The 22,544-nt window shown below is 43.0% G+C and overlaps 2 protein-coding genes across 8 annotated transcripts in view; one reads left to right on the top strand and one right to left on the bottom strand.

The window, feature by feature from the left end:
• Window positions 1-895: 895 nt before the first annotated feature.
• On the top strand, window positions 896-16,776 carry CNMD (chondromodulin). 2 transcript variants are annotated; one of them, XM_068929701.1, is made up of 7 exons: window positions 896-1,027; window positions 1,455-1,592; window positions 4,245-4,385; window positions 7,093-7,206; window positions 10,941-11,094; window positions 12,308-12,516; window positions 14,906-16,776. In XM_068929701.1, the coding sequence occupies exons 1-7, from the start codon at window positions 956-958 to the stop codon at window positions 15,119-15,121; spliced, it is 1,044 nt and encodes a 347-aa protein (XP_068785802.1). In that variant the 5' UTR covers window positions 896-955; the 3' UTR covers window positions 15,122-16,776. The 2 variants fall into 2 exon arrangements, with proteins under 2 accessions (XP_068785802.1, XP_068785803.1); XM_068929702.1 differs by lacking the exon at window positions 1,455-1,592 and having other exon boundaries at window positions 899-1,027.
• Window positions 16,777-21,427: 4,651 nt separating this feature from the next.
• Window positions 21,428-22,544, bottom strand: part of SUGT1 (SGT1 homolog, MIS12 kinetochore complex assembly cochaperone) — a 29,181-nt gene continuing 28,064 nt past the window's right edge. For all 6 annotated transcript variants that reach the window (XM_068929699.1, XM_068929700.1, XM_068929698.1 and 3 more), the window contains one exon: window positions 21,428-21,984. In XM_068929699.1, the coding sequence (XP_068785800.1) occupies window positions 21,883-21,984 (102 nt within the window). In that variant the 3' untranslated portion in view covers window positions 21,428-21,882. The remainder of the gene's footprint in view (window positions 21,985-22,544) is intronic.

Here is a 22,544-nt window from a genome sequence, read left to right on the forward strand (position 1 = left end):
AGCACAAGCATACATACAATGTGTGCATGCACACTGCACGCGCACACACACACAGACACACACAGCATAACCAGCTGTAGCCTTGAATTTCAGCTTCCTATGTAGAGCATTAGAATGAGTAACTAAGTAAATTACAGACATTTGTCCCTTCCGACCTGAATAACCCTATGATCCAACCATAGTTTAGATGCTGAGCAGCATGAGTGGTGGGGAAATGGAAGAAATTCCAGAGATAGAGCCACCTTAGAGGCCTGGTCTCAAATTTTGGGTGACCTTTTTAAAGGAAATAGAGGAAATTGCTCCTGTGCTTTGCCCCCACTGAGCCTGAATCAGGCCTGAGCTCTCTGCTCAGTTTCTCAGGTTATGCCCGACCTTAACATGAGGCTCAGCTGAAGGTAGAGCTGCTCTATTCGTGCCACGCATCAAAGTATTTTGCAAAGTAGTGGTCAAATAGCAGCTTGTCAACTCCGGACGCCCTGTTCACACGTACATAGCAAATTCCTGCGGCAAATATCTAAAAGCAATTTAAACGGCGTTCAATTTTAAAAGCTGCTCTTTACCACAGCCGTCTGCTGCAGCACCTCTCCTCTTTGCCAGCACGTTGGGTTCGTGTGTCCCAGGCTATTTTCTCCTCACTGCTCCTTCCCCAAAGCAGGCACACGGCCCGGCCACCCCAGATTCCCCTCGGGGGTGGGGAGCAGGTTGGGGGGGGGGGGTCGCACCTCCAGGGGAGAGCGGGGGAGAGTGTCCGAGGGGCGGCTCAAGGGGTTCATTGTGCCCAGGGAGGGGGGCGGGAGGAGCGCGTGGGGTCGGGGCGGTCCTGTCCCCTCCGTCGGGGCCGGGGCCGGGGGCGGGGGCTGGGCGGTCCTGCCCCCCGCGGGCCCCCCCCCCCGCCGTCGGGGCCGGGAGCAGCGCGGCGGCGGAGCCCGGGGCAGCTCTCCGTCCCGCGGCAGCCATGGCAGAGGGCTCCGAGAAGGTGCCCATCGCCCGAGCGGGGCCCGACGACGTGGAGCAGTGTCTGCCCCCCGTGAGTGCCGCCGGGACGGGCTGGGGCGCGACGGGTCGGTAGGATCAGGATGGGAAGAGCCGGGTCGGGCTGGTTCAGGACGGGTGAGGACGGATTGGGACGGGCCGGATCGGGTCAGGCTGGGCTGGTCGGGCCGGGCCGGGCCGGCGAGGGTCAGGACGGGCGGGAACGCGGCGGGACGTCTGGCTCAGGAGGGACCGGGTCCTGTGGGGAGGAGTGGGATCGGGGGCTTGGGTCGGGTCAAGAAGGGCCGAGCCGGGATAAGTCAGGTTGGGACAGTATCAGCCGGGTCGGACCGGGCCGGGGGGAAGAGTCGGGTCGGGGGCTCGAACTTGGGTGGCGGCGGGGCACGAGGGCGGCTGCGCCGCAGGGCAGCGCCGGGACCGGGACCGGGGCCGGGGCCGGCTTCCAGCGTTGCCCCCCGCAGGCGTACGCGGCGGCGACGGCACCCCCCGGGCCGGGGCGGCTGCTGAAGGCGGGGGCGGCGGTGCTCATCGCCGGGGCCCTCCTGCTGCTGGCCGGGGCCATCGGTGCCTTCTACTTCTGGAAAGCGACCGAGCGGCAGGTGAGCACGGCCGGGGCCGGACACGTACAGAGCTGGGAAGCACGTTAACCCAGCAAGTCAGCTTTTCCCGTGCTGCTTGAGCGGAAGCAGAGTCACAGTCTCTTCCACAAACTCTGGAAACTTTTCTCGGGGAGGACGATAAAAGGGTTCTTTAAGCAGATCTTTATTTTTTTTTCCATAGCTCCCATTAAAAAAAAAAAAAAAGTAATCATTATCTTTATTGGCTGTTTAGAAGGTGCCTCCTGGAAGTACATGTATTAATGCAAGGAAAACGTATCTCTCAGAGCACAGACAGACGCTACATTGATTTTTGCTCACAAATTCGTAAAGAACTCAAAACCCCAACCACTCTCCAGGGATTCACGTCCTGGGCAAACTGCAGCTGTCAGGACAAAAAAATCATTGAAATACATAAATTCCTTTTTCACATCGTCTGCATTCTTGGTCCAGATCCTACTTGGACCCTTAAATATGTAACTCTATATTTAACTCATTAATAGGTATGATTATTTTACTCTTAAATGTGCACACACAGTCATATAAGCCACTAATGGTTAACAGCTGCAGAACACCATTTAAAGTTGTGAAAAGTTTCAATATTTACATTTTCTGGGGTACATGAAAAAGCCTATATGTAAAGAACAAAACTGAGAAGCAGCAGCTCAAGAACCAAACTTTAGAGATATTGTAAGCGGTAAGCTATGTTTCTATCAACTTCTCTTTATGTTTACAAAAGATTTTGTTTTTTAAACAAGATTGTGCACATTTGAATTTAACTTGCTCATAAGTGCAATCAATATCAGCCAATTTATTTTGGAACAAGCTCTGCACTGTCTCCAGCCACACTCCAGTTAACATCAAGGAGAGCCTTGTGCAAATCTCGGCAGAGGTTTCAATGTGAAAAAAACACTTGCGCATGTAGGAATACCTCAGATAATCACAAAAAAGGTACAACGTTTTACACCAAAAAGACGAGACAAAGTGCTGACTTCCAGGATGTGCCATAAGAGCCATCTGCACCTCTCGGCTTTTGAAAAGGGAGAGGGAGGTGAACAGGTACCTGAGGCAGGGAGTGGGCTCAGCTCAACTCACCACAGACAGCTTGGTACATTCGGGGAGCACAGGGCAAAGTTCCCCTTTGTTTATTCCTCCAGTCATCTACAGTTTGTTTTGCAACATGAGTCATATTAGTTGCCCCACATGCCTTTTATAAAATTAGATGCCATTTCTACATCTTGCCACGAGGTAAGTTGGTTTTTTCCTTCACCATAGGCTCTTCTCCACTCTGAGAAAGCTAGTGATAATGCTTTTACTCAGAGATCTCTTTTTTCATAACATCTTTTTATGATGGCAATGTCATAAGTTGTCATTAAGCTTCAAAGTTGATCTCCACGTAAAGACAGGAGGAAAGCTAAGAGTTATTTTTCCAGGCTGCCTTCAGATTCAAGGAGCTATAATAGACTTGTAAATGATTAGGAAGGGATTTTCTGCAACTATGAGATATTTAGGGTCATTTTTTAAATGGTAAAACATTAAATTCTCCTGTAATTGACAGGGCTACCAAAGTCTTTATCTCTAGCTCAGTCTCTAGCAGGGGAACGATGACACACCACTTACATTGGACTGATTTGATGTACCACATTCAGAGAGAGTCTTAGGTAGTGAAGAATATGGGACTGAACCTATATAACTGAGGAACCCTAAATCTTTAGCACCTTAGAATTCCCTGAGCAAGGGTGAGAGCAAAAGAAAGAATTTGTCTCTAGATGTTACTGTAAATTTTTCATTAAAATGCCGTAAGGCTTTTTTAAGACCAAAACTAAACTGCTTGTGTAGTACTTTTGGCAGAACTGCACAAGAAAATTGGAAAAAAAAAAAAAAACCCTCCACAGATCATGGTCATCCAGCAGTTACACACCACACTGTACTTTCCTCACTGAAAATAGGGTAAGAGCAAATACTCTGACAAAAAGAACACAAGAGGTCTATATCCAATTTAAACAAACTTCACTTTCATTACAAGCTGGGAAGCATGTTAGCATTCAAGAGGAACCCCTTTTCCAACACCTCACCAGAACATACTAAGAAATAAATGGGGGTTAGTCTCCTTCAGAGTAGGACGTTCACCTCCACTCTGCTTTGGGAATCATGCCTGTGTAAGGAGTGATTCCTAAAATATAACCTAGAAGGTTCTTATGTCAGATTTAGCCTGGATGCAGAAGCATCCCAGATGGCTTTTGCAGAAGTAAAACTAAAGGAAAAAAAAAAAAATCTGTGTGCAGCCCCTGAGATCAGAGGATTATAGGAGAGATCAGGTTGGGAGGGACCTCAGGAGGTCTCTAGTCCACCTTCTGCTCAAAGCAAGGTCAGACCAGGTTGCCCAGGACTTTATCCAGCCAGGTCTTGAAAATCTCCAAGGATGGCGACTGCACAACCTCTCTGGGCAACTTGCCCCTCTGCCAGACTGTCCCAATGGTGACGTCAGTTGTACTAGTGTGGTCTTGATTACTGGAGGACTATCAAGTACCTACAGAAATCTGAATAAAAGTTAGGAGCTGAACAGGGGTACAGCAGTGAGATTGACAAGTCACCTGCTCTAAGAGGAAGGCAATACACAGTTAAAGTGTGCTACTGCTCTTTTACTGATTCCAGGTTTACAATGTTCACTATACTATGAGTATCAATGGAAAAGTACAAGATGGATCAATGGAAATAGATGCTGGAAACAACCTAGAGACATTCAAAACAGGAAGCGGGAGCGAAGAGGCTGTTGAAGTTCACGATTTCCAGATTGTAAGTACAGCCAGCCTGGTCTTTTATGTAACACGCTTCAGGGTTGGACTCCATGGACACCCTACACTCGTCTCAACTTATCTCCACAGTTCACTCTCAGGCGCCAGTCCCACAACTATCCACATTAAACGTCCAAGCACTCCTAGCTTTCTTTCACAGTGAGCAAAGTAATTTTCGCCAAAACAGAATCTAACTGCCTTTTGGGGATAGGTCATCCCAGAGACTACTCTAGGAAAAAGCGTAGATTAGACTGCATCAGCTTTGGCTCTGTGTAACATTTTGCACTTTTAAATCACTGAATAGAGCTGCAATGTGTACCCTTGAGATTACGCTAGAAAAACATCCTGGCAGGCTGTGACACAGCCATTACACTACTGCATATGATCTGAACTGAAAAAACAACCCTCCTCCCCAAAATATCATCATTTTAGGAGCACAGGGTCAACACATTAAGCCAAGTAGAAACTGAGGAGGAACTGTTAAACAGTATAGACATATCCTTGGTTTCTGCCCCAAGATCAAGGATGCGAGCTGCTGTGTGCTACTTTGCCTGGCACCTGGGTTCATCCCCAAGGGAGAGAAGGGAGGCATTTAATAATGTGGGCATAGCTTAGGCATCCATCTGCCAAACACCCCGTGCTGAGCAATTTGAGTCAACAGACTCATCCAGGCACCCCAGCAGTTTGGCTGTGGCAGCTCAGCACCCAGCCTGGGCTAACACACTCTTTTTCTCAGCAAAGCTAAGCAACTCAGAGCAGCCCATTAAGCTGTACCGTCTCCAAGCAACCAGGGCACTTGTTGCAGAAACCTACTAACAGGGCCCAGATCCTGCAATTAATGTTGTCAAGAGCAGAACACTCAACTTCAGAGGAGTTAAGAGAAAACCCTCTGTAACCCTCTGTAAAACCCCGTTTTTCAAAGCAGCACCTAAAACAACGGGCACCATCAGTTACTGGTAAGACTTGCTCAGGCCTTCTGGGGCAGCCACTCTCCACATGTTGCATGTATAGAGGAGAGGAAATTCAGCTTCTTGGCTTCTCCATAAGTACAAGCAAATTCACGCCTGGAGACGTGGGACCACGAATTGCCTGACAGCTGCAGTTCAAGCCTTTATGAGTTTCTGGCTAACATCACCATAGCAACATTATTAGCAGCTGAATAACAGCACCAACAATGAGCTCTTATCGTTTGCCTTCCCTGTTCCACATCTGCACAAAAGCGCCAGTTCGCTGGAGAGATGCTGAATGCCTCTTGCCTTGATCTGTGCTGCTGGTGAGTGCGGCCAATAACCTGGCTAATGCCAGTCGCATCCGGGTCAGAAACCAGCTCCCGAGACCTCCCTGCCTGGTTACAGAGAGCCAGGGTCAGGCTCAGTAATACTGCCAGTTTGATTTTGAGCGAAGAACAAACATAAGAAAGAAAGAGGTAAGATGCACTTTCAAAGGCCAAGTCTTTATATTAGAAGCTTGGGATTGGTTGGCATGCTTAGACATGGCTCAGATGATTGCACGGTCACTACAGATCTGGATTTGACAAGACTAGGATGCTGCTGGCACTCTTGGTGTGCCATGAAGTCCCTGCATCCCCCTCCCTCAAGCACCCATCCCTGTACAGGGCCCACCTTTCTCGCTAGTTTAGAATTACAGTTTCATTTTGGTGGGGGTCTGTTTCCAGCCATACAAGAGCTATATGACTAGATGCAGTTGCCTTGGTACCACACGCGTCCAATTGTACTAGATGCCAAAGGTACCCATGAGGTCTGCACAAGGCAGGTGGGGGCAGGACATGCAGGAGACACATGCCCCTCTGGCCCAGCAGCTGGAGGCTGGGCAGAAGGCTCTAGCACATCAAAAGGCACTAGATACTTATATTTAGGTGGCTGAATGGAGCTATGCAACCCTATGAAAGGCATGCAAGTTTTGCTGTCTGCAATCAGGTGTCTAAATTCATACTATAAAAAGAGAGTGCTCTTTTACAGGTACCCAAAAACCTACAGCAGGAACACAGAAAATGCAGGTGAGATTGCATTGCCTAAACGTAGGTGGACAGATGTCCCAGAGTGCTCAAGATGCCTGCACAAGGCTGGCAGATAGGGTGGAGGACTTGCAGAAGACCTGCACCCCTCTGGAGCAGCTGAGATAGGCTCCAGGTTGCCTAAAACTAAACATCTATGTTTAGGCAACTGCTTCTCAGCCTCATAGTCGAGATGAAGAAAGTCTCAATGTACGTATAGATTCATGCACCAAAGTTCCAGTCGTGAGCTCCCCCTTGCTGTCACGGGGATTTAAGTGCATAAATTGGACTAGGCTGCCCACATACTTCTGAAAATCTGTATAAAAGTGCCAAGGGTACTATCCAGCCAGCTAACACAATTTTAAGGCTGCCTACATTAGGTACTAAGTTACAGTTCAAATCACGTTAACTAATTCCTTAGCACAGCTACTCCAAGTAGCCTAAAGCTGGCATAGACACATATATAAAACACCTCCCGTTCTGCAGAAATAAGTGAAAACTTCTAAGCCCATTTGTCCAAAATTATGAAGCTAAAATTATGATAGAAGAATGTTTTATTGCATCTGTTTGTTTTTAAATAAGATTGAACCTTCAATCTAAAAATTCAGTGGCAACTAACACAGCTTGAGTGCTTTATTTGAAGCAATCGGGAGATAGAGGGCTGCACGTAACCGCAGGCTTTCTATTTTTGTAGGGTATAACTGGAATCCGTTTTGCTGAAGGAGAAAAATGTTATATCAAAGCTCAGCCAAAAGCTCACGTCCCTGAAGTTGATGCTATGACTAAAGAGAGCCTCTCATCTGATCTGGTAAGGGGTATTTTTTTTTTCGTTTTTTAAAATCTTTGTATAAAGAGAGATTGTAAAGGTTATTTAAATACAAATAAAAATGATAGATGAAAACCACTGAACAAGTTATCTGTAGATGATTAAGGGTCCACGGACTAATTCTAAGGGGTTCCCGAAAGGTAGAAAAAGGGAGAACACGGAGGGAACAGCTGCTCCAGTCAATCCAAAGAGTGATAGTGATGGGGCCTCAAGACATTTATATCAAAACTCTTGAGCAAAAGCAAGGACTCCCCCCTCTACCCAAGTCCTCTGAAATAGCAAGTAAAGGAGAGACCTGGAAAATATTGCAAAGATTCAGCTAACTCAGAATAAAGAATATTAAAAAAGCCTTGGTCTTTACCTTCTTGCATCAGACTTCATTTTAGGGGCATCACGTTAACTCAAAATTTCATGAAAGTTGCATCATGAACTTGTGCCCTACAGCTGTAATTCTCAGCCAGACCTTGCCAAAAACTCTCCCTATCTCACATTGGCAGAGAGCCTATCATTTTAGGCGTGCAAAGCCTGATTTTCCCAAAGGTCAGTCCCCCACACCCATCACTGATGCAGGAGCAGCCCCCAAGGCTCCAAAGCTGAACACTTTGTGGTACAGGCCCTGGCACAGGGCTCCAGCCGTTGAAAGGAGAATACAGTAGACAGACCTACAACTCCTTTCTCTGGCTTTGCTCCAGAATAAAAGCTGGAAAACATTTAGCTGGAAGAGAGGCACAGCTGAGGCAAAAGTTTAAAAAAAAAAAATCACGTCTGTGTTCTTGGAGTTCACAGTAGAGGATTACCTTGCTTTCTTGTGATAAAGAGAGATCATCTTTCCTCCTGGGTGCTCTGGATTGACAAGCGTGAGCCAAAATTTGCCGCCTTGCGATGACTGTAGGAGTTTGGGAACAACGTGGACAAAACGCAGCTATGCAGGGGTCACAGCGGACCTGGACTCCCCTTGTACGCGCTCTGCCCTCGGGAAGGGGAGAGGATTCAAGTCTGGGCCGAGCACCACAGAGCAGAGATCCCACTAGTTTGGGAGCCAGGGATGCTCCCACCTTCAGCATATCTAATATGGCTCTGCTCAGCCCAGGGTAACTAACACAACTATTGTGGTCCTGCCTACCTCACTGCCCTCCTCAGCTCTGCGGCTGGCAAATGGCGCAGGAACGTGACTTCGGTATAAGCGTGGGCGCTCGCAGCTGATTCCGCCAGCACTCCGGTTCTGCGGCAGTGGCCTTACCCGATAAGAGAAGCAGAAGTTATTATTTTAAAATAAAGAGTGTGGTTAGCAGCATGGCTCCAGAGCAGGCTTTGCCATGACAGCAATTTTAATATAGATTGATAAATCCTCTGACTTCACAGCAGTGACAGAAAAGTTAAAATATCCTGCATGGATATCCAGATGCACAAATTCCTCTAGGTTTGCACTGAAGGCAGTTCCAGTTAATCCAGCTTTAAAGAGTATTTGGGTCCTTTGAGTCAAATATGATAGTGGCCACATTACTTCCATGCATGCTCCTAGCTATAACCATTTGTGCACTCCTGCCATGTTGTCCCAGTGCAATCCCAGGCTTAGGGAGACCTCTGCACTATTCAGTATGTGTCACCCTAGCTCAGCCTAGGCTTAGTAAGCTGGAGGGACTACAGCTCTCTTTGGACTGGAAAAGCAGGGTAGGAAGAGAAACTACTGTTGTTGCTGTGGGACCATAGGTGAGCTACAGCACCAAGAGACTGTTGCAGTCTAACACAAACGAACTTGCTGCACAGCCCCTGCTTGACACCACTAGCAGCGCCTTGCAGTGACGCACACTAAGCGACATGACAAGGGAGAAGCCCACTGACCTCCTTCCTCGGTGTCATTCTCTCAGCATTCTTGCTGTGCCTTCCTGCAAAGTGTTCTGTAATTACTTAACATCTACTTAAATAGAAAAAAAAAAAAAAAAAACACCACACACCACCACCTACACACACTAAATCCAAACAGCAAAGCAGCAAGGGTCCATTGCAAAGCCTGCTGAAGTTGGTAGCATTTTCCCTGTGACAGCAATGGGTTCTTGCTCAAATTCCAGGCAGAAACCCAGATTTCTTCTACCTTATCTCATTTCTCAGGACATCTAGGCATCTTGACTTAATTAGCATTATTGCCTAGGCTTGGTGTTTCAATTTTTCATCTTTTAGTAAGAATAAAGTTGCGATACTGAAGATAATCCTGAAGATCTTACAACAGTCAAAAGTTGTTTCTAATCTTCTACCTGGCTACAGTAAACATATTTCCTCTCTTGTTTTTTTTGTGCATTTTCACTTAAGATGCATCACTTACAAGTGCTACAATGAATTGTATGCATCAAAGACAAACAGGCAGTACAATTTAATGCTGCTGTTGGAACATTAACCTCTCTGTTGCCTGACTTTTCTGATTAAATGTACAATTGTAATAGCAAAGTAGTCTTTATTTTTCTAGTTACAGAAAGTTCTGCGATGTATATGTATTTATGAGAAAGTATGTGTATGCTATTCTCTTAAAATACATATTTAATCGTGACCAACATTGTCTATAAAAAGGTTGAATAAAATAAAGTTTATAGATAGCCAAAGGTCTGTCTGCTCAGAAGTTAGGATGATTTCAAAATAGAAACAAAGGGTACTTATTTTTGAAAAGTAGTGTCAGTTATTTCTGATGCTGATAAAAGGTTAGGTGGAAAATCTATAATAAAATGCTGTTCTCACTAGATAGATTGGATAGTGAACTTAAATGACTTAAGGCCCCTCAAAGAAATCAACAAACACATTAAAAGGAACAACAGCCTGACAGAATAAGTTGATCTAGTCAGCTATATAACAGATCTTGATGACTTTTTTGGAAGCAATTTAGAATTTCAACTTTCAAATCAAACTGGTTTTCGTAATTTGCTAGTTGGGGTTTTTCTAATCTTTCACTGTTGCTAAAGAATACGCAGTAAAATAAAAGTTACACATTTTGTGTAAAAATAATACTTTCAACTAACAACTTTAAAGAATCAATCACTGGCATTTTCCCACATTACTTTGAAGAGATGAACCAAAAACCTGCAGGGTGCACTTCAAAAACGAAGGCTCCTTTAACTTGCACTTCAAGCTTTTGGTCAGTTGAATTGCTTTTACTGAACAAGACCTTTAACCAGATCAATCATGTCGACTTAAAACTGGAAGCTACAGTTCTCACACTATAGCCTTCTCTAAAACCTATGAACAAGATGCTTTTTCCATTGTGAACATATTTATATCTTAGGAGCACATGAAATGAGAACAGAACATGACAAAAGGTTCAGGTATCATTTTTTAGCTAGTGTTTTTCATTGCACGCTTTGCTGAAGACAGTGAACTTTCATGGCTTCTGTCAGCTGAGATTCTGGTGCCCTGGGCTAGATGAGTTCTGTCACCTCATCCAGTCCCTACAACCACAGGCAACAGCAGTTCTGGTACATCAGGCAAAAGCCTTCCAAAAGAAACCCTGGTGAAATCTTAGCCCCAGTGAGGCTGACAGGAGTTTTATCATTCATTTCAGAGGTGGGAGCAGTCACCCAAGACTTGGCTTACTACAATCAGTTCACATACAAGAAATAAAGGATGCTTGGTATTAGTTGCAGCTGATGATTATACAGTCTGATGCTCAAGAACTAAGAGTAAGCAGGCTAGTTCACGGACCTAGCAAAGGATTTATGCTCTTCTATTTGCAGGAAGATGAAATCATGCCTGTTAAATTTGATGAAAACTCCCTTATCTGGGTTGCTGCAGATGAGCCTATCAAGGATAACAGTTTCCTAAGCCCCAAAATTTTAGAGCTTTGTGGAGATCTTCCAATTTTCTGGCTTCGACCAACGTATCCCAAAGGTAAGATGTCCTGTATTTGAGGAGTATGTTATCCCTCCCTTCCTTCACCTAACCACCACCCTCAAATAAGGTTTGGCCTCAAGATCTGCACATCCTGGACAGCAGTATCATTTCCCCTCTTGCCCAGCCCCTCTTCCAGAGCCCTCATGGGTTGGTGCCATGACAGCAGGCTGGAACTCAGCTCACATGTATCTAGACATTTGGTCTTCGATACCCATGCTCCCTCAGGCAATTTATACCGCCCACATGGGTGACTCACCATGGGACGAATCATTCCCAAAGGTCAGTAGGGACAAGACAATAGCTTAAACGAGTCCCCTAAATTTTTAGGCAGCTGACATCAGCTAGCAGGAATCCCACATCTGGCCAAGAGCTGGGGTACAGCAAACTCCAGAGCTGGGACCACAGCTGTCATGTTTCCCACCTTGCTCCTCCAGAGGGTTTCAGTGGAGTGGAAGGACAAGATGCTTTAGCTATAGGCAACGAGCAGATGAAGTTCATGATGTCCTGGGGGCAGACCTGGGACTGAAGCATCACTGCCATCCAGAGCCATGGAGGTGTTCATTGGAGTTACTACGAAGCTGGTAACTTATCCAGGTGACTTCCAGGGCTACAAGGAGAAGAGAGGGCTTGAAGAGGAGATTTACTGCCCCTTAGTCTAGTTAATATTAAAATATTCAAAAAAAATAGTTGGTATCATTAGAGCACCGATGCAAACTGCCAATATTTTACAGTTTTTTCCCATGATCTTGCACATCCCTTTGGGCAAAAGAACACCGTCAAAGCAGTCCAGAAGCTGTTTTCACCAGGTTCCCCAGCTGCCCGCTTGGGAGCAGGGCACTAGTCTGTCACAGGTGCTCTTTAAAAGATGAGCTGCATACAACTGCTCTTGCTAGCATTGGCAACTGCTGCTGAGTTAACATCATTGCCCATGTGGTGAGTCACAAAGCATCTCCTCACATCTGCCTTCCAAGTCTGTTCTGCTTCAAGGGGAGGAGGAAAAGAGGTAACTGCATGCCTCTTTAGAATGATACTGGGCCATGTATAAAATACAGAAAGGCAAGCCAGCTTCCACTGGCATGCCTGTCAAGTTTTTCCACTATGAAGGTTTTTGTTCGGTTTGTTTTTTAAACGCTGGAATGTTAGACAGTCTTTGCACATACACAGGGGCATGTTCAAACTATGATGATCTTTCAGTGATTATTTCCTTCAGATAACCAAAGGGAAAGGAGAGAAATAAAGAGGAAAATACGCCAATCAGAATCAAACTCTGATGTGGAGGAACTGGAAGCTGCTACTGAAGAAGTAAATACCAGGTCTCCCACCACACCACCGATGCAAGACCTTGATCACCAGTCTAATGAAACTAGGCCAATGGGACAAGAAACCAATCAAACACTTAATCCAGACAATCCGTATAATGTAAGTATTTGCACTGTAACCCTCGCAGAGCACAAGATTATTGTTGACAGATAATAGTGAGGAAGTGGGGTTTCTTTATTTTAAATGTACACATTTTTCCTCTTCTCGCTTTCTTCCAAGAGTACAGACTTGTAAAGCACCTTTACTTCCAAGACATTCAAATACCAGTTTACCTCCAATCCTCCCCTCCCTCCCTCACTCCTACTTTTTATTAGGCCTCAGTCTGAAACAAGAATATGCACTGAAGGTGGTAAATTTAGGACAACTTGATGAAAAGTTGCTTTAAGGGTTCCATACAGAAGAAGCACTAGAGACATTTTACAGAGATAGAGTCTGAAAATAAACCAAAGTTTGTCCTGATCAGACAGCTGAACCTGATCTTTTACTGTCAAGATGAAAATATATTTCTAGTAGTTAGAAATATATTATGCACTCAAATATAAATTAGCATGAGGAGTGACAACTACAGAGGAGAAGTGGTAGTTAATGTCTGGCTTCAGAGATCAGGATTAGGCCAAATAAATCTGTTCTCCAAGCCATAACTATCTGGGTAAGAGATCCTCTGATAAGCAATTCACAGAACTGAAGCTGTTTAGAAACCAATAGCAGGTGCAGGGGGGACTACCACAAAATTTGTCCTTACTCTTTGCTGTGAAGCAGTCCATAGAAAGAGCAGAGGAGCTCTCCTGCGTTCCAGCACCTTTGCAGGGCTGCAGAAAGTTAACTGTACGGTAAGCAACTTCCAGTCTATTGCACCAACACCAGACGACTTACATCCACCACTTGGTGCAGCAGGAATAAGTCATTTTAATAGAACATTGTCATAAGATAAATGACTCCTGCTTTGGAAATAAGTCTCAGCTTTGACTTAACATTTATGCAACAGCAGGAGATCATTATCCTGTGACAGCATTCTACCGAGTTGACATCCCTTAATTAAACTTAAATGTGTCTCGCCAAACAACGTGGATCTAAATTGACTCTCACGAACTAGGTAAAGTAGTAGCAGCACTGGGATGGAACTTCTCTTCACGTTTACTACCTTTTAAGTCCACGGGGTCCAAGTCACCTTTTTCCTCTGGGAGAGCAGCGGTAGCTGCTGCAGGTCTGTTCATCCAGCCAGAAGGCTCCTCAAGAGCTTTTGAGTTGGATACGCTCCCTTGACTTCCTTTAGGCTGCAGAGTAGGATTCACTTCCGTTAACCTCTGTTATTGCATAGAGGTCTAAGCTTTCTTAGAGGCTGATTCATTCAATTTAAAAGTACATTAAATGATACTGTAAGGCCTTTCCTTCGGGATGAAATGAATCATCCCTAGAACTACTTGTTTCTCTTCATCCATTCTAAAAGGAGCCCAGGCAATGAGCTTGGATGTTCACATTGCCAGTATCAGAGTTCAAGGAAGACGAAACCCACCTCAAGGGAAATGACACCCTCCCTGCTATCGGCACTGGCAGTCGGTTGCTAGAGGCCTGAACTACACACTTGTCACTAGCATCCTCTAGAAGCTTGGAAAAAACTGCATCCCCGTGCCTCGCATCTTCAACACGCTGCTAGTTCTCTGAATGAAAAATACCCAGGAAAGAGCTAGATATTACTTTGACATTTGCTCTTTACTGTTACTATTTCTGAAATAGCACCAACGGAAAAAGAACAAATTGGTTTCAAAGAGTAGAACATTCATTTTTTATACCCAGAAAATAGTAAAAGAATTTTGAAGGAACAGGGCAGTAGCAGGAGCCTGCCTTTATGTATCCTATGTATGTCTTGCTCTATATGTAGCTCCTTACTGTCTAATACATAATAACCAGAACGATCACTATCTGCACTGCACCTAAGTATGCATGTGTTTGTTTTTCTTTTTTTTTTTTCTGGGGGGAGGGGGGGAGCGGTAACTGAAGGGCAAAGGAAAAATATTCTGATTTCAGAAAAATGCAGGGTAATAGTTTACAGAATAGTGAGTCAGGAACATAGTAATAAAAATATAAAAGTTTAAAAAAGATTAAAAATAAACTGTAAGCTCCAAACACGGCCATCTGCATAAAAGACCCAGGTTACCATCTTTATCTTTTCCATCACTAGTATCTGTACCTTGGACTTCACTGCTGCTGGATCTTTTGCAAGGATGGGAGAGAGGAAAAATCATGAAATAAGTTAGAGCTTCCTGATGTTTCTTTCTGTTGTACACAGATGATTCCAGCAATTCCACATTTCTACCAAACAGAGCAAGACAAAACAAACAAAAAAATAACCTATGGGTCAGTAAGTAATTTTGTTAACTTCAACAGGAGCAGAATTTCAGTTTTTACCCTTTGCAGTGTTAACAGGAGCACAGGTATATTCTACATTCTCAAAGAACACAGAGATAACAGTTAATATTTTATATTTCAGCAACTGGAAGGTGAAGGGACGGCTTTTGACCCCATGCTGGACCATCTAGGTGTGTGCTGCATTGAATGCCGACGAAGCTACACACAGTGCCAGAGAATCTGTGAGCCTCTCATGGGCTACTACCCTTGGCCCTACAACTACCAAGGCTGTCGCACCGCCTGCCGAATCATTATGCCCTGCAGCTGGTGGGTTGCTCGTATCATGGGTGTTGTGTGAGAGAAAGCATGCAGATCCTTGACAAAGTAAGCAAGGGTACAATGACAACAAACAGATAAGGGACCTACAACCAAAGCAGCGTTACCAATCCTGGATTTTAAATCAAAGTGTGTGTTAATGTATCAAAAGTGAAGTTAGTTATTCCAACTGTAAATAAAATCTTAAATTAATACTCCATTAGCTTTACAAATGACAAGTGTACACTAGAACTTACTGAATGCAAAAATTAAGATGTCCCAAAACAAGTGATACTAACTTTGCTCACAAACTGGTTTAACAGTCTAGAAGCTTGCTCGTAAATCCAAATTCAGTCTTTCATAGTAAAACCCTCTCTGAGGTAGATGTGGAAACTTACGTCCAATTAGGCAACTAGTTAAACTCGTACACTTGGGAGCACCTTTCATCCATGTAGCTTACTTTAATAAATCACAAGTTAAGTTGCTCCCTGTTGTTATTCATACAGTTGCCAGGTCATTATGAATGGTAATAAACCAATTATAGCATACCTTTCCCACAAAGCTGCTCCAGGGGACAGGAGAAAGTGCACATTGTGTTAGAAGCAAAAATAAATGGCACAAAGAGGGGGCTGCAGAGCAGAACGTGCGTGGCCGCAGAAGCAAAACGCTTCGCACGTCCAAACATCAAAGCCACCCCAGCGTCAAGAATCTTGTATCCATGATACCACTGTCGTGTCTAACGAGTATCTGCTATCCAGCTACTATGGCAAGAATATTTACATGCAGCTGTAGACCAAAAAGCTTCAAGACACTTCCGAATCTACAACAGTCAATGTATTTATAAATCCTTGAACTAGACACTTTTGACAGAAGATTACAACCTCTCTTTATTCCACATGGATAGCAGTTATTCGTGCTAGCTCCCTTAGTCCAAAGTTAACCTCAGCTCCCCACAACAGAAACTGCTCACCAACAAAAATGGTTTCTAACCTCATCCCTATTGCTTAGAAAAACTCTGCAATTACTGGAATTGACCCTCTTAAGTATTAATTCTAAAGAAGGTCCTGAGCTGAAACACTCATGAAGGTGGAAAACTTAGGACATCTAGTCTTGGAAAACAAAAATAAAGATACTGCACTGCCTTTTTCCATGCCACATAGGTTGAACTGTACCATTATATTGTTGGAGACATCTACATGAACTTCATCAACAGAGTGGCCTAATTTTTCCCCAAAGCTAACTTTCTAGAGCATTTGTTTTTGTGACTAAACAGCTCTCGAGATGTTGCAAGCCAAGTAATGTTATTAACACTGCGTGACACACACAGACGAGGAATTAATTTGACATAATCATGCTTAAAAAAAAACCCTTATGTAGAATGCTGAACAGCATCTCTAAAAAACAAAGTGTTAAATGAGAATAGGATGAGCACAGAATTTGGTATTTTGTTCCATCATGATCACCTTTAATATAAGCTTCACCTTCCCTTAGCCTGAAGAACAGACTTGCTTTGAAAGATTTAAATTGAAAATTTCTTAAAAGTGGGATTTCAAGGTCTGTTAAATTTGAGTTTTTGCTTTTTAAAATGAAAGTGACCTTGATTATTATGTTGTTTTTTTAGAAGCACATCATTCATATGCTTAGAAAAATCAGATTTTTTTTTTTTTACTGCAGATTAAACAAATACATTAAAAAACTGCAATTGCTCTCTGCTTTTTCAAACATAGCAAGTGTAGCAGCACCTTTAATTACATGTTCAAGAACTGTCTGGAGAGGAAAACAAGGGGATTAGTCAATGAAATACTCAAGGTGAGGGGAAGTGTGTGTGTGTGTGCGCGCGCGCGCTGTGTGTGTGCGCGTGTGTGTGTTAAATGAACTAAACTGACACTGTCTTTCACACGTGTTATGCCATCTTGAGGGAGCACATGACATGCTCTTTCCTAACCTCTCAGTAAAACATATTTTCCTTTAGAAGGCAGAAACAAGGATCTTACAGGTAATTTCCATTAACTCTTCCTAAGGCTTGTATCAGTTTTTCCCTACAGGCAGTCACAGAAACTGTGTAAGAAGTAAAAGCCCATCCTACCCATGGATGCTTTAAACACTAACGCCATATAAAAAAATACAACTTTCAAGACATACATGCACAATACTAGGAAAGCCACGCTGATAAGAGAAGCAGATATTAGTCACAAATCATGGAAGCAGTGTAAAAACCACAGGAACTACACTACTGCATGAGTATTAGAATGCACATTTTATCAATTTCCGAAAGATATGCAACAAGAAACCTTCCCCACCTTATACTTCAGACAGGTAAAAATAAATTTATGTATAGCGTTCAAATATAAAAAGCTCAGAATATTCTCTTGGTGAGGCTAAGGTTGAAAAGTCCTGTTTAAGTGCAACATCTAATTCGTAAGAAAAAGCTTTGAGGCAATGAATAAGATCAATGATCCAAAAGCAGACTGGGAGATGGGCAAAGAACTTCATTATTTATTTTGTAAGGATGAAAGATATAGCAGTTTTCCCTATAGCAGAAGCTCAGACTACAGTTCAGCAGAGTATCCTCATTAATCCTGTTCATTATTGCATAGCGCTTACTTTCTTTAGAGAACCAATGTTGAAGATAATCCCACCCCCCCACCCCCAACAAAAATAAACCTTGCATGCTAAACAGGTTACAACATGTACGTGTGGAAAGAACAACCAGCATTTCTGACCTGTCAGTATTCGTGGGGGGAGGGTCCTTGAATCTGACCCCACACCAGCAGACATGAATTTAAATCCTTTCTCTGGCCGTAGTTTAGGGGAGAAGGAAAGAAAAAGGAATATGCTTTTACCAGAGGTGTTTCCTGCCACAGGTGGGTGGGTGTTAAAACAGTATAATTCAACTACCCTTAAAGCTCAATTACCCATTTGAATGTGTACCAACACGATTAGGATAGCAGAGCAGATCAGAGGAAAAAGACTGAGTAAATTCAGGCTGGCGGAAAGAGAAGGAAAACAGGAGGCAGCAAAGCCACAAAGCTAGGAGGAGAAAAAAAAGACAAAGCAAGTAACTGGAAGGCAGAGGGAGCCTGTCCGTTTTCTGCATCTATAATCCACTCCTCTCTCCACTCACTGGAAGGAACCTGAGTCTTTCCTTTCCTCCTTTTTAATATGAAAATTATTCTCTATCGGTATCTGCATTAAGGAAGTAAAAAGGAGGCGGGGGCGAGGGGGGTTCCTGTCTTCTCTGCCCTCCATATAATACTTGCACCCTGCTGCAACATACAAATTCAAAGGAAATTTGAGTTTCAGTGGAGAACAAACTAACCACTTGTTCCATACACTTCAAAGATGGAGAGAGGCATAAAACAACTGCAGCTGGCAAGCAATGAATTGTTGAGAGAACAGACTATCTCCAGATTTGCACATTGGGGTAGACAAAAACACTACTCGGAGAGGGCAAAAATTAGACTGAACCAAATTCTGGTTCTGAGAGGCTCAGCTGATCTTTTAAAAGCACTGTAACTATACCAAAAGTGAGAGGCAACCGTACACTACAACGGTCAGGCATTTTCTATGATGAGCAAAGAGAGAGAATAAGCCTGTTGGTGGTACAACATTACCTATTAGATAGCAGATCTTACTTCCTGTTCCCAATATTTGCAACAGGACCTCAAATCAAAGCTTTGAGGTGAAAACGCACAGATCTTCTAGAGAGTATGACCCATAGATGACAAAAAGGCATTCATAAAACTCAAAACATTTTAAATGCAAGTAAAATATAAATTGTTCAAAAGCAAACCTAAACAGAAGACAATGAAGTACAACAGCTTTCTCTGTCCACTGGGTCCTTACAAGCAGTTCCCTGCTTGCAGCCAACTCAGTGACTGCGTTGTAACAAATTCCCATCTCCTCTCTGGTGCCGAGGAAGCTCCCTTTGTCCCCAGCTCAGTCTCTCATGGTCTCTATTCAATCTCTGAGCTCCCTGCTGTCCTTCCCTTGACCTTCGTAACCTACAGCTTCTGGACATGTTTTGTGTTATGAATTTTGTCAAGGACAGAACAGATACCGTTCACGGAGCAACTTTTCCCCAATTTTACAGGAAAGTCTTACCTGTTGGTTTCATTAAAAAACTGGAAGTTATGCCTATGACTTAATATAAGAGCTGCCATTACTGGTTCACTGAATTTTGAAGGTGAAATACATATACACACACACTCCCTGTCTGTAGTCAGAAACATGCTGGTATTGTGTTTAGACCTGCATACTTCGCTCACAGGATTGAAATGGACAGGGAGGTCTACCACTTGATCACTACAAGTTTTAGCCTGAAGCTAAAGCATTATATTTGCATTACATGTGCCTCAAGAGTATCTCAGTACCAATGCATTTTATTTTGCTTTCTACCTTAAGCTAAGCGAATGGAATCCCAAAGCAGTGAAACAGTACCCACTTAAAACAAAAATATATTGTGCTTATCTGACAAAATATTCCCATGGACTTTCTGTAGTTGAAAGCAGACAGAGGAACCTCTATGTTCTTTACAACTAAGTAAAAATAATTTGATTGGCAGAAAACATCCCCAAATTACTTTTCCATTTCTATTTAAGAGATTTTTATCTAGGTTTTTCCCACAGCAAGTCTTTACTAAGCACCATTAAGTGCTCTGAATGACATCTACAAAGCAGCGCTGGCCAGGAGATAAGAAACTAATTTCATGGAAAAGTTCGGCTCAGGCATTTGTCTTCATTCTACACTAGAACAGAAGCCCCTGTTCCAAATCAAGTTGACTTGGATGTTAGCATCCCACAAAGATGGCAAATGCTCTAGATATTCAGCTACTAGCTAACTCAGGACTCCCTGAAGGGCAAGAAATTCCCTACTGAAGCTAAGAAATCTTCACTCAGATATGCCAGAAGTATACCCTTGAGAAACTCTTCTGAGAAGCAGGCATTTCTCAGTAAGAGCCAGAGACAAGGCCTTACACGCACACACACTTTCCAAATTCATTCCATCTGCCTTCATCATAGTCAAAGACCGGGATCACACTCAGCTCAGATGGTCAAATTCAAGCTTTAGAAAATATGAATCAATCCTGAAGCTAGAAGTGATTTAAAAAGAAATCACTGTCAAGCTTGCACTGTAGGATAAGGATGAGCTGAGCACATCAAGAAACTGCAGTCAAGACTGCAGTTACAGTCTACAGCTGCCAAGACAGACAATCTGAAGTCATTGCTATAGTAAACATCCAAAAACAAGCTCTCTCCACAGTTTTGTGAGATTTGAAAAAAATCTCTCTGCTACTACACAGGCAGGGTAACAGTACCAGGGAAAACAACAACAACAAAAACTAACGCACTTTTGCGGCATCACAGCAAAACGTACATTCCTAGGTCTCCCAAGGAGGAAAATACATCCTTTCTTCCTCCTCCTACCAAAGTTAGTTTCAGATGACCTTTCGCAAATGTTTATTGCTTTATCAGCTCTAGACTCATAACTCTTTTCCTACTAAAAGAACCACTTCAGTAGCCCTTCTATTTTTAACAAGCTCATCTAATTCTCACCGTAGTAAAATAACATATCAAATACACAGACAACAGGCAAAAATGGCAAACAATCTAGCCAAGCCTACTTAGTTGGGAAAGCAAGGAAAACTAACAGCAAATTTACACCAGTGTCCAACTGCTAACAAGGAAGTGCGATTTTCGGCTGCTGCCAATATATTCAATTCACGGAGTGATCTGGAATCTCCCCCCCCCCAAAATCCAGACAGTGGCAGCTATTAACTATGTTTGCGTCAACTTCTTCAGTTCATATCCCCCTGCAGGTCTCTAACCACAAAGCACAGGCATGGACAATATTTCTTAGCCTTTTCAGTTCCTTTTCTGCAAATATTATTTAAAATGTTATCAAGATGTACTGATGAAAACAGTGAAGGATGCATGGGCTGTTCTCAAATATAAATACAGCTTCCAACATTTTAAAATAACAGAAGTTATACCGATTGCTTGTTATCTTTGATTTCAGACAATTTAGAGTAAGTCCTTCTTTTTGAAGATAGAAGGCAGACTCACTTTTCTGTAGAAATTTTCCAGTCATGACAGACTATCTCCACCAATCACATAGGGCTAGAGTTCCACCTATCACCAAGGTGGACGGAATTCACAACTGGAAATTCTGTATCTGCAACAAGAACAGCAACCTCATCCTTTCCATAGGGCAGCAGTTTTGCTCCTATACATGCCTTTTTTTTTTTTAAGCAGTATACTCACTTCTTTAGCGATATGCTCTTAAATGATTCCCCTGTCATCGAAAACCAAGACTTTATTACTAAAAGTGAAATGAAGCATCTTCCATATAGAAAAAAGTTATATTTACAGTTTTATTTAGCAGAGTTAAAGAGTGAACAATTTTAACACTGTTGTTGAGAAGTGTTTTTACTCAAAGTTGCCAAGTTATAATAAGTTATTGAACAGAAACACCAGGCATAAGGCAATAATCCTGAACAGCCCATTAAGGATCACCCCATACCCACAGAATAGAGCTGATAAAGCTGGTAGAAAATTTATACTGTGACCGAGTCAATTTTCAAAAAACCCTTAGACAGAAGTGACGAAAACAGACTTCCATTGTTGATTATATCTTTAACCTCTGCAGATGGAAGGAATTTCTAAAGCACATAAAATGTAAAGATGGTAATTCCTGTTTCCCAAGGAATATTCAGTGCTTTGAATCCAAGAATGCTATGTCCATACACAGTGGTCAGTACATGACTATGCCAAAACATAGATGGTAAAAGACAAAAATCAAAGATTAGAATTTTTTCCATTCCATGTCATCAGGAGGGTTTACTTCTACCTTCCTTTTACCAACGTCTGACCAGTTAGTGCTCAGAACTGTGCCTCCAGATTCCATCTGCAATATGAGAAAATACTTTAGTTTGTTAGAGGAATTTTAGTGACTTGTAAGTTACACTTCTTACACCAAACTGAATTCTTTAATATTGTCAGAATGTGTCAAACTTCATTTAGAAGTTACATACCATTTTGGTGTGTATATACATATATACACACACACACACACACGTATATGCACACACATTGAATAATATTTGACAAAGCCACCATTCTCTAAACTTCAGTCCAAGCGTACTTTTAACAGTACTGGACATACTGAAAAGCTACTTCATTAACAAGCAGCTTTTAAAGGCCCATTCATGCTGTTTCATAGTAGGACTACAAATGAAAGGAACCTGGTATCAGCAATTAAGAGGAATTTGATCCTTTCATCGTGAGCAACTCTTCAAGCTCTAGATGAGCCAAAAACTATATTCCCTTTGGTAACGCCAACTGAAACAAAGAGACCAATGACAAAGTACAAGCTCCACTGAGGTACGTATTTGGATTTTAAGCATGTTCACTAGCGCACAACGTTGTAGCCTGACTTGTTATACCAACATCTCCAACTGAACTGCT

Source organism: Struthio camelus, chromosome 1 (genome assembly GCF_040807025.1).
Source record: "Struthio camelus isolate bStrCam1 chromosome 1, bStrCam1.hap1, whole genome shotgun sequence".
Taxonomy (NCBI): domain Eukaryota; kingdom Metazoa; phylum Chordata; class Aves; order Struthioniformes; family Struthionidae; genus Struthio; species Struthio camelus.